Raw genomic sequence first — 12,144 nt, 5'->3', positions numbered from 1 at the left:
CTTCATGACATTGATACCTGGTTTTAAAGGGACAGTTCACCCAAAAATGAACATTTCCTTATTATTTACTCATACTCCAGTGGTTCTAAACATTTATGAGTTTCTTTTGTCTGTTGAACACAAAATAATGTATTCTGAAGAATGTTGGGTAAAATCAGCCATTGACATCCATAGTAGATCCTAAAAATACTGTGGAAGTAAATGTTTTTTTCAGTTTTCTCCAATGCTGAACATAAAAAAGAAACTCAGGTTTGGAAAGAGAGAGTGGAGGGTGAGTAACTAATGACAGAGTTTTTATTTTTGCCTGAACTGATCCTTTAAGGTGCATTTTCTCAAATTTTTATATCAAATGGACATAAATATAGCTATAAATGTATAATTTATCCTTGTAAATTTTGACCACTTTTGACCATCTCCAGAAGTAGCTGAAAATGCATTTGATTGAATTGCTTTCATAGTGTAGATTCTCATATGATCAAACAGCCATAATACAATTAACCTACTGATAAAAACAGTTATTTTTATGAGATGGAGTTAGAAAGCACTCCAAAACTAGGCATTCATAATGTACTTTGTAGCACTGTACCAAAAAAAGCATAGGTTACAGTTATAAATTGTAGTATATTAGCTTTTCATTTTCAGAAGTGTGGTTTATTTATAAACTAATTTCGAGAGGATCACGTGCTTATGATCAACATGGCTGGCTCCTCATTACCTCCGTAATCTGACCCATTAGATGATTACGGAAGCATTATAAATAACCAGAGTTTTTCACTCCAGTTATCTTCGTCTTGAAGCTTCCCCCCTTCCACCCCTTCTTCCTCCCCCTTTTCTGATAGGGCGACACGGTGGCCCAGTGGCTAGCACTGTTGCCTTACAGCAAGAACAACCTCATATCGTCTAACCTCCTATCGGGCTGGTTGGTGTTTCTGTGCGGAGTTTACATGTTCTCCCCGTGTTTGCGTGGGTTTCCCCCAGGTTCCCCGGTTTCCTCCCACCGTCCAAAAACATAAACCATAGCCAATTAACTAAACCAAATGATCACCTAAAACAACTTTAGTTTACACTTCTCACACGGCGACAAGCAGGGGAGTTCTCGAGACCTACCTGAGCTCGAACTCCCCTCTCGCCCTTCTAATGGGAGGGAGCCCCGGGCTCGAGGATATTACGAGCTCAGGGCTCTCTCCCGGGACAGCATGCCAAATACGCTTATTGATTATCAGCTAAGTGTGAACTCTTGAAGCTGTGTACAATTTCTCTGTTCTTTCAGTTGTACTAGGGCTACGTACCAAGCACTCCAGAAAAAGTGATGTAGATTTTGATTAATAAGTGGGAAGGGTCTTTGTGAAATCTGAACACATTCAATGCATGTTAGTTCCAGGTGGAAACTGTAATGTATCTCCGCTGATTGAAAACACATTTTAAGTCCACGTTGTAATGGACCCTTTTCACAAGCCTGTTATAATGCCTTTCACGGTCATCAGCATTTTAAATCCTTTAAAGTTTGACATTTTTTATTTTAAAAATGTATGCACATTTATATGTATTTATGTATGTAGTATATCATCTTTGCTTCAAATTACAAAAAATGAATTACCGCTTGTGCGAGGGGGTTCTAATGCATCGTCTATGGCACAGGACAGCAAATTTGACGTTATTCTCTCCTCACTCTGCTGTCATCAGTCTCACACAATTGTTTTCCTTTTTCTGAAAGTCTATAACATCATCGTGGAGTTTTTCTTTTATTATTTGAGCAAATAAGATTGTAAAATAAAATTGTTGTATTCTCCTATTCACCGCGCTCTTAGTTTTCCCAACTATGACGACTTCCGCTACTGAGAAACCCGGAAGTGTGAAAAGGGTCTCTAGGGCCAGATTTACAGACCTCTGCCTTAGAGAATTTTTATGATTTGTTTTCATGAAATTCTGATCCAGTACTATTAATAAAATAATAGGAGGAAAAAAAAGATACATTTTAATGTGTATTTCTTGATTTATACAGGATTTTTGTAGCCATGCCAATGCCAATAGTACTTTCAGAGTTCTATCGGAAAACATACCATGTGATTTTATTGGCACTACTTGCTCTAAAGCTATCAGACTCCTGCTTGGGGTAAGAGTGCTTTGACTGCTTCACTATTATATATTATATTCAAATATAAATATTATGTATAAACATAAACTTACAAATAAACATAAAACATATATAAATGATCATTATATACATATATAAATATGTAATATGTATAATAGCAATAATATAAAGTAATATGTATATAATTAACTAATATTCCTCTGTCAGAACAAGGAATTCAGAGTGTCCGATGGAGGTTATCAGATTCTTCATAGAGATGAGGGGGTGGATATTCCTTACCAAATTTTGGTAAGAGGAATATACATCGTCCTTGATGCAAGCAATGGTTTAACTGTCATGTGGGACCAGAAGAAAAACATGTTCATCAAACTCAACCCAAACTTCAAGGTGAGAATTAAACGTGGAGATTTAATCACTATTTCTCTTGATAGTATGTTGCATGATTCTGTTTGATATGTCAGTTAATGTGAATCTTCTATCACAGGGTTCTGTTTGTGGTCTTTGCGGAAACTATGATGGGAACTCAAACAATGACTTCATGTTGAGAAATCGGGAGGTGGAAACTAATCCCTTGAACTTTGTAAGCGATTGGAAAGAATCCTCTATCTGTTCTGTGGCCACAGAAATGAAAAATCCCTGCTCAAGTAACCCTTACAGACAATCATGGGCACAGAAACAATGCAGTATCATTAGGAGTGAAGTTTTTACAGCTTGTCATTCACATGTATGTTAATACACACCACAGTGAGCTCATACTGTATAACCTGTTTGTTCTTGTAGAGATAATTAAATAGATTTTTTTTTCTGATAAGGTGGATCCCGATCCTTTTTATGATGCCTGTGTGAGAGACTCATGTGGTTGTGTTAGTGGTGGTGATCGTGACTGTTTGTGTGGTGCTATAGCAGCTTATGCACAAGCCTGCAATGATGCTGGAACTTGTGTTGCCTGGAGAACACCCAAACTATGCCGTAAGTCACTGATAATTTTCTGGTTTTAATTTGAATCACAACTGCATAAAAGAGACCAGCACAATAACCTCTTTGTTTTTTTCCTACAGCATTGTTCTGTGATTATTACAACCCTTCTGGTGAATGTGAGTGGCATTACAAACCTTGTGGAGCTCCCTGCATACAGACATGCAGAAATCCAGATGGACAGTGCTCAAATCAGATCTTATCACTTGAAGGTATTTAAAGAAACGTTTGCGCTACTGAAAAAACAAGGCTTTTATTGTTTCTTTTATTTCTTTCATGTTTTTATTTCTCATTTAAACTTGGGAAGATGTTCAGGTTAGTGTTAGGGTTAATTCTAAAGAAACATGCCATTTTATTCATAAATTTAATTGCTATGACTAAACAAAAGCTTTGAATTTTTTGAGTTTACACATAACACCAACGCAATTACAATAAACTTTGAATTTGATGATTTTCACAAACTATTAAATTGCTTGCACCCTTTTCAAATAAAAATTCTTACATTTACCATGAATATAAAGCATATTATATTGCTTATAATTTCTTACATTTAAATTTCCAACCATTAAACCTGTGCCATTACCAAATCTTAGATAGATTGGTCCTTTTTAGGGCGTCTCAAACCAAATTTTGGGTGATTGCAAATGTGGATGGGGATATTAGACAGGGATCTGTCTAATAGTTGTATCTCACATAATACTTTCTTTTCTTTTGTAAGGTTGTTACCCCAAATGTCCCTCTGAATATCCTTACTTTGATGAGGATTCAATGAAATGTGTTAAGAGGGAACAGTGTGGCTGCTTTGACAAACATGGGGATTATTACAGCAATCAGGACCCAGTTCCTTCAACAGAAAACTGTCAAATATGGTATGCTATGCTTTTCATGTTAAACAGTTCAGCCAATTGTTATAAATGTTGTTTTAATTATGTAACACTAATTCTTCAAGCTACTGCAATACAAGCAAGATCATCTGCATGTACAGCGCATCTGGTAAGAAATATATGTTTAGACCTTTGCCTTACCTTCATTTTTACTGAGGCGCTTAACTGAGTAAATGTCTTTATTCCTTATTTTGCAGCATGCACCTGTGCATTCAAAGGGAACACATATCAGTATGGGGAGACAATATATAATACTACAGATGGGCTTGGAAGCTGCATGACAGCTGTCTGTGAAGAAAATGGAGTAATTAAAAAGACTTCATACACGTGTCAAACTTCACATCCAACTACAACATCTATTCCAACAACTATCTTTGACTTCTCCAGTAAACCAACAGGTAACTGTTTTACTAATACCATGTCGAGTGCAACTAGTTTTTTAACTGGGTTTTTTTTGTGTCAAATTGTCAAAAAGTGATAAAAATTATACTTGGAAAATTAAATAAACCAAAAGTAGGGGACAGCAAATCACTGTTTTTATCACTCAATCATGAATTCAAAAAGATATTCGTCTTTTAGAAATGGCAGCGATGTGATTTCTGTATTTTCCGACTACAATGTTTTTGTTGTGGTGGTAGAGTGGGGTGGGGATTTTGTCACAGTGAGGACCATGTCATTCTCAAACCAGATAACTTGCTCGTTGGTGCCTTCAGTGTTCATTGCCCTTGAAAATGAGCAATAAGCAATATCTGCTTAGATGTTCAATTGCTCTTCTGAGCGAGTTAGATCTGCCTTGATCTTCCAGTCTCCAGCTTTGTACTGTCATATGGGTCTCTGGGGCCTCAAGCTCCAGATTCAATTTGGGCCTTTTGACTCTTCAGATGGCTTTATGCTTACCTGACTCCCCTAGTGTTCATCAGTTCCAGGACTTTGCATTGTTGTACAAGCTATGCCATCATAGCTTTCTCCATTCCTCTCCTTAGTTGCACTGGCTTCATCCCAGCCTATAGAATCTTAATTTCTACCTTGGCTCATCACGCATGCTGCACCACCTCAATCCTCTAAGCCTCTGGTATCACCCTGGCTTCCTGTCTTTCCAGCTCCAATTCTATCAGCTTCATTTCCATCATCATAATGGTGTTTTTGAACAATGCTCCTTCCATTAACTCCAGAGTCATATTTAGAATTAGTTTTTCTTTATTCTGTAACTGTATTACCTTCCTGAGTTCTTTAGTTAGTTGCCTTGGTTGGTTGTTATTTAGAGCCCAAAACTATTCTGCTTTTCCTAAAATTGTGCTCCACTTGTATTTAAAGATTTGATTATTGCATAAATTGTCTACCTTGTTTGGTAGACCTTGCTTTTCCATCTACTGTCAAAATAGTTTCGGGATCTTAAGGAACCTGATGGATTGTGGCAGAAGTTCTTAACCATTTAGGGTCTTACATACTGTGGTTGAGAGGGCTTACTGCAACTTAAGGAAAAACAACAATTAGATAAAATACCAGCACATTGAAAACATTTTTATCGGTTTGATAGCATACGTGCTGCAAATTCTCACAACACAAAAAGAAAACATGCTGCAAATCCTCACAACACATACACATTCAGAAATGCACTGCATTTTCAACATTCAACATTCAAATTTTCTTAGATGGAACAAAATGGACAAAAGACAGCTGTCTATAAAATGGCCAAGTCTTTATTAAAGAGAACAATATTTATAATCTGAAAATTCTTAAAGTTAATTTTCTTTGTTTTTGTCTTGCAGACATTATTAATTACTGATCAGTTATTTAAATATTGTAAACAAATCATAGACAATAATGTTTTCTCTTTGAAAGTATTTTGCTGTTAGTCTTCTATATGACTTCTCCAGTTTTTAAACCTCTTCAGCGTGTGTAAGGACACAAAATTCCTCAAAATTTTGACTTTTATGAAATAACATATTGCATTTATCTGTAAACGACTGATGCAGTTTATTTCAAGACATGGCTTAGTGGCCATAAAGTGTAGTGAATCTTAAATATAACATTATCTGTGTATAATAAAATTCTCTTATTATATCCATTAATTTAGCCTTTACAATTTTATTTCAGAGACAACAATGACAGGAATATCAACCAAATACACCACAGAAGCTGCTCCAACAAAGACACTATTTTCATTCAGTACATCCCCCACCACAGCAAGTATATCTACAACTCCAAAAACAACAACTGTTTCTGTATCTACAACAGGTTTCTCAAAAAGCACGCCTATACCACCAACAACACCAGTAATTCAGTTATCATCCACTGTTACAACCAACTTATCAACATCAGTTGAGTTTACTGTAACTGGCTCAAGAACTTTTCAAACATCCAGACCATTAGAGCCAACCACTCTTACCACTCTTACTTCTACCCCTGAATGTAATTGTTATTGGTCAAAATGGGATGACTTTGGTGGACCAACAAATGGTCCAGATGGTGGTGAATTAGTACCTATTGAAAGAATATCAGAAACCATATGCTCAGCATTAAAAGAAATAGAGTGTCGTGCAAAATATTATCCCAGAGTTCCTCTTTCACAGCTTGGCCAGGATGTGAAGTGCAATAATAAAGATGGACTTGTATGCTTAAACAAGAACCAAAGTCTTGCACAGCAATGCTTTGACTATGAGATTAGAGCATTCTGTTGTGATGAAAACTGTGCCAACATGACCACACAGACCTATAATACAGCTCCTAAATCTTCAACAGGCAACCATACACCATCAGGTACAACATCAGTAATTCAACATACCTCTAGTGTTGAAAGTATATCCACGGGTTCAACAGCTCCGGATTCTGCTAGTACACCTTTACCAACATTTTCATCTAGTATGCCTACGCCACTTACTATGGCATCAGTGAGCCTTATTTCTTCCACTAAGACAATTATTTCAACAAACCCTTTAAAAACTTCACCAACATTCACGCCATTAATAACAAATAATTTCACTTTTAGCCCTGGATGTAACTGTCATTGGTCAGATTGGAATGACTTTGGTGGACCAACAGCAGGTCCAGATGGTGGTGAAATAGTAACATTTGAAAGAATATCTGACATGCATGCTACCATATGCTCAGCACTAACAGAAATACAGTGTCGTGCAAAACATTATCCAACAGTTGCTCTTTCACAGCTTGGCCAGGTTGTGAAATGCGATACAAAGGATGGACTAGTTTGCTTGAACAAACACCAAGGTCTTGCAAAACAATGCTATGACTATGAGATTAGAGTGTTATGTTGTGATGAAAACTGTGACAAGATCACAACACAGACCTTTAGTACAGCTCCTATAACATCTTCAACAAGCAAACATGTACCGTCAGGTTCAACATCAACAGTCCAAATATCATCCAGTGTTTCAGTTATATCCACTAAAACATCAATGAAAACTTCCACTGGTATGCCTATAACAACTTTCCCAGGTGGAATGTCTACACCACCAATTACAAAATCAACAAGTTTTATTTCTTCCAGTACTATCAGCATATCAAAACCTTCAACAAAAACATCACCAACATTCACAACATCGGAAACAGAAACTTTTACTTCTAGCACTCAATGTAATTGTCATTGGACAGATTGGAATGACTTTGGTGGCCTAACAACAGGTCCTGATGGTGGTGACATAGTACCCATTGAAACGATAACTGAGACTTTTCATTTATGCTCAACACCAAAGGAAGTACAATGTCGTGCAAAACGCTATCCTGGAGTTCCTCTTTCACAGCTTGGTCAAGTTGTAAAGTGTGATACAATAAATGGACTAGTTTGCTTGAACAGACACCAAGGACTTGCACAGCAATGCTATGATTATGAGGTTCGACTATTTTGCTGTGATAAAAACTGTGACAACATTACAACACAGACCTTAAGTACTGATCCAACAACGTCAATGTCAACAAGTACAAAACAAGCAGTTGAAAGTTCAGCCCCTGGTCAAAACACACCAACAACTACACAAGCAATGCCCACAGCCACAGCTTTACCTGCGTTGCCTACAGGCGTGACTACACCACTGACTGAAACAACACCAGTCCCGAATTACTCCAACTTTACAAGCGTGTCTACAACTCCAACAACAAAAAATGTTTCAAGCCCATCAACAATTAATTCGACACCCTCAACAATGAAAACAAGCACCTTTATTTCTACAAGTAGATGCAATTGTCATTGGTCAGATTGGAGTGATCATGGTGGCTCAACAACAGGTCCTGATGGTGGTGAAGTAATTTCTATTGAAACAATAATTAAATCTAGTTCAAGCATATGCTCAGCAATTAAAGAAATACAGTGTCGTGCAAAACGTTATCCTGAAGTTCCCCTTTCACAACTTGGCCAGGATGTGAAGTGCAATACAATAGATGGACTAGTTTGCTTGAATAAACACCAAGGCCTTGCACAGCAGTGCTATGACTATGACATTAGAGTATTGTGTTGTGATGAAAACTGTGACAACATGACTACACAGACTTTTAGTACAGCTCCTACAACAATATCATCAACAAGCTTACATTTACCATCAAGTACAACATCAACAGTTCAAATATCCTCCAGCGTTTCAGTCATATCCACCGATACATCTATAAAAACTCCTACTAGTTTGCCTTCAACAACTGTCTCAGGTGACAAGTCTTCACCGCCAACTACTACATTAACAAGTCTAATTTCTTCCACTAATACAAGCACTACAACAACCCCATCCAAAACATCTCCAACATTCACAACATCAGAAACGGAGACTTTTACTTCTAGCACTGAATGTAATTGTCATTGGACAGATTGGAATGACTTTGGTGGCCTAACAACAGGTCCCGATGGTGGTGAAATAGTACCCATTGAAATGTTAACTGAGACTTTTCATTTATGCTCAACACCAAAGGAAGTACAATGTCGTGCAAAACGCTATCCTGGAGTTCCTCTTTCACAGCTTGGTCAAGTTGTAAAGTGTGATACAATAAATGGACTAGTTTGCTTGAACAGACACCAAGGACTTACACAGCAATGCTATGATTATGAGGTTAGATTATTCTGCTGTGATGAAAACTGTGACAACATTACAACACAGACCTCAAGTACTGGTCCAACAACGTCAATGTCAACAAGTACAAAACAAGCAGTTGAAAGTTCAGCCTCTGGTCAAAACACACCAACAACTACACAAGCAATGCCCACAGCCACAGCTTTACCTGCGTTGTCTACAGGCGTGACTACACCACTGACTGAGACAACACCAGTCCCGAATCACTCCAACTTTACAAGCGTGTCTATAACTCCAATAACAAAAAATATTTCAAGCCTATCAACAATTCATTCGACACCCTCAACAATGAAAACAAGCACCTTTATTTCTACAAGTGGATGCAATTGTCATTGGTCAGATTGGAGTGATCATGGTGGCTCAACAACAGGTCCTGATGGTGGTGAAGTAATTTCTATTGAAACAATAATTAAATCTAGTTCAAACATATGCTCAGCAATTAAAGAAATACAGTGTCGTGCAAAACGTTATCCCGAAGTTCCCCTTCCACAACTTGGCCAGGATGTGAAGTGCAATACAATAGATGGACTAGTTTGCTTGAATAAACATCAAGGCCTTGTACAGCAATGCTATGACTATGACATTAGAGTATTGTGCTGTGATGAAAACTGTGACAACACAGCTACACAGACTTTTAGTACAGCTCCAACAACATTATCATCAACAAGCTTCTATTTACCATCAAGTACAACATCAACAGTTCAAAAATCCTCCAGTGTTTCAGTCATATCCACCGATACAGCTATAAAAACTCCTACTAGTTTGCCTTCAACAACTGTCCCAGGTGACAAGTCTTCACCACCAACTACTACATTAACAAGTCTTATTTCTTCCACTAACACAAGCACTACAACAACCCCATCCAAAACATCTCTAACATTCACAACATTGGAAACAGAGACTTTTACTTCTAGCACTGAATGTAATTGTCATTGGACAGATTGGAATGACTTTGGTGGCTTAACAACAGGTCCTGATGGTGGTGAAATAGTACCAATTGAAATGTTAACTGAGACTTTTTATTTATGCTCAACACCAAAGGAAGTACAATGTCGTGCAAAGCGCTATCCTGGAGTTCCTCTTTTACAGCTTGGTCAGGTTATAAAGTGTAATACAATAGATGGACTAGTTTGCTTAAACAGACACCAAGGACTTACACAGCAATGCTATGATTATGAGGTTAGATTATTTTGTTGTGATGAAAACTGTGACAACATTACAACACAGACCTCAAGTACTGGTCCAACAACGTCAATGTCAACAAGTACAAAACAAGCAGCACAAAGTTCAGCCTCTGGTCAAATTTCACCAACAACTACACAAGCAATGCCCACAGCCACAGCTTTACCTGCGTTGTCTACAGGCGTGACTACACCACTGACTGAGACAACACCAGTCCCGAATTACTCCAACTTTACAAGCGTGTCTATAACTCCAACAACAAAAAATATTTCAAGCGCATCAACAATTCATTTGACACCCTCAACAATGAAAACAAGCACCTTTATTTCTACAAGTGGATGCAATTGTCATTGGTCAGATTGGAGTGATCATGGTGGCTCAACAACAGGTCCTGATGGTGGTGAAGTAATTTCTATTGAAACAATAATTAAATCTAGTTCAAGCATATGCTCAGCAATTAAAGAAATACAGTGTCGTGCAAAACGTTATCCTGAAGTTCCCCTTTCACAACTTGGCCAGGATGTGAAGTGCAATACAATAGATGGACTAGTTTGCTTGAATAAACACCAAGGCCTTGCACAGCAATGCTATGACTATGACATTAGAGTATTGTGTTGTGATAAAAACTGTGACAACATGACTACACAGACTTTTAGTACAGCTCCTACAACAATATCATCAACAAGCTTACATTTACCATCAAGTACAACATCAACAGTTCAAAAATCCTCCAGCGTTTCAGTCATATCCACCGATACAGCTATAAAAACTCCTACTAGTATGCCTTTAACAACTGTCTCAGGTGACAAGTCTTCACCGCCAACTACTACATTAACAAGTCTTATTTCTTCCACTAATAAAAGCACTACAACAACCCCATCCAAAACATCTCCAACATTCACAACATCAGAAACGGAGACTTTTACTTCTAGCACTGAATGTAATTGTCATTGGACAGATTGGAATGACTTTGGTGGCTTAACAACAGGTCCTGATGGTGGTGAAATAGTACCCATTGAAACGATAACTGAGACTTTTCATTTATGCTCAACACCAAAGGAAGTACAATGTCGTGCAAAACGCTATCCTGGAGTTCCTCCTTCACAGCTTGGTCAAGTTGTAAAGTGTGATACAATAAATGGACTAGTTTGCTTGAACAGACACCAAGGACTTACACAGCAATGCTATGATTATGAGGTTAGATTATTCTGCTGTGATGAAAACTGTGACAACATTACAACACAGACCTCAAGTACTGGTCCAGCAACAATGTCAATAAGTACAAAACAAGCAGTCCAAAGTTCAGCCTCTGGTCAAAACTCACCAACGACTACACAAGCAATGCCCACAGCCACAGCTTTACCTGCGTTGTCTACAGGTGTGACTACACCACTGACTGAAACAACATCAGTCCCGAATCACTCCAACTTTACAAGCGTGTCTATAACTCCAACAACAAAAAATATTTCAAGCCCATCAACAATTCATTTGACACCCTCAACAATGAAAACAAGCACCTTTATTTCTACAAGTGGATGCAATTGTCATTGGTCAGATTGGAGTGATCATGGTGGCTCAACAACAGGTCCTGATGGTGGTGAAGTAATTTCTATTGAAACAATAATTAAATCTAGTTCAAGCATATGCTCAGCAATTAAAGAAATACAGTGTCGTGCAAAACGTTATCCTGAAGTTCCCCTTTCACAACTTGGCCAGGATGTGAAGTGCAATACAATAGATGGACTAGTTTGCTTGAATAAACACCAAAGCCTTGAACAGCAATGCTATGACTATGACATTAGAGTATTGTGCTGTGATGAAAACTGTGACAACATGACTACACAGACTTTTAGTACAGCTCCTACAACAATATCATCAACAAGCTTACATTTACCATCAAGTACAACATCAACAGTTCAAATATCCTCCAGTGTTT

General features: G+C 37.7%; 1 protein-coding gene across 1 annotated transcript in view; it reads left to right on the top strand.

The window, feature by feature from the left end:
* LOC130231474 (mucin-5AC) overlaps positions 1–7,540 on the top strand; it is a 44,952-nt gene extending 37,412 nt beyond the window's left edge. The window contains exons 20-26 of the mRNA XM_056460808.1: positions 2,003–2,113; positions 2,303–2,482; positions 2,580–2,819; positions 2,908–3,064; positions 3,154–3,282; positions 3,789–3,939; positions 7,411–7,540. Of these exons, the coding sequence (XP_056316783.1) occupies positions 2,003–2,113; positions 2,303–2,482; positions 2,580–2,819; positions 2,908–3,064; positions 3,154–3,282; positions 3,789–3,939; positions 7,411–7,540 (1,098 nt within the window). The remainder of the gene's footprint in view (positions 1–2,002; positions 2,114–2,302; positions 2,483–2,579; positions 2,820–2,907; positions 3,065–3,153; positions 3,283–3,788; positions 3,940–7,410) is intronic.
* The last annotated feature ends 4,604 nt before the right edge of the window (positions 7,541–12,144 follow it).

Source organism: Danio aesculapii, chromosome 7 (genome assembly GCF_903798145.1).
Source record: "Danio aesculapii chromosome 7, fDanAes4.1, whole genome shotgun sequence".
In the NCBI taxonomy this organism is placed as follows: domain Eukaryota; kingdom Metazoa; phylum Chordata; class Actinopteri; order Cypriniformes; family Danionidae; genus Danio; species Danio aesculapii.
This window is presented reverse-complemented; position numbering and strand designations above follow the sequence as displayed.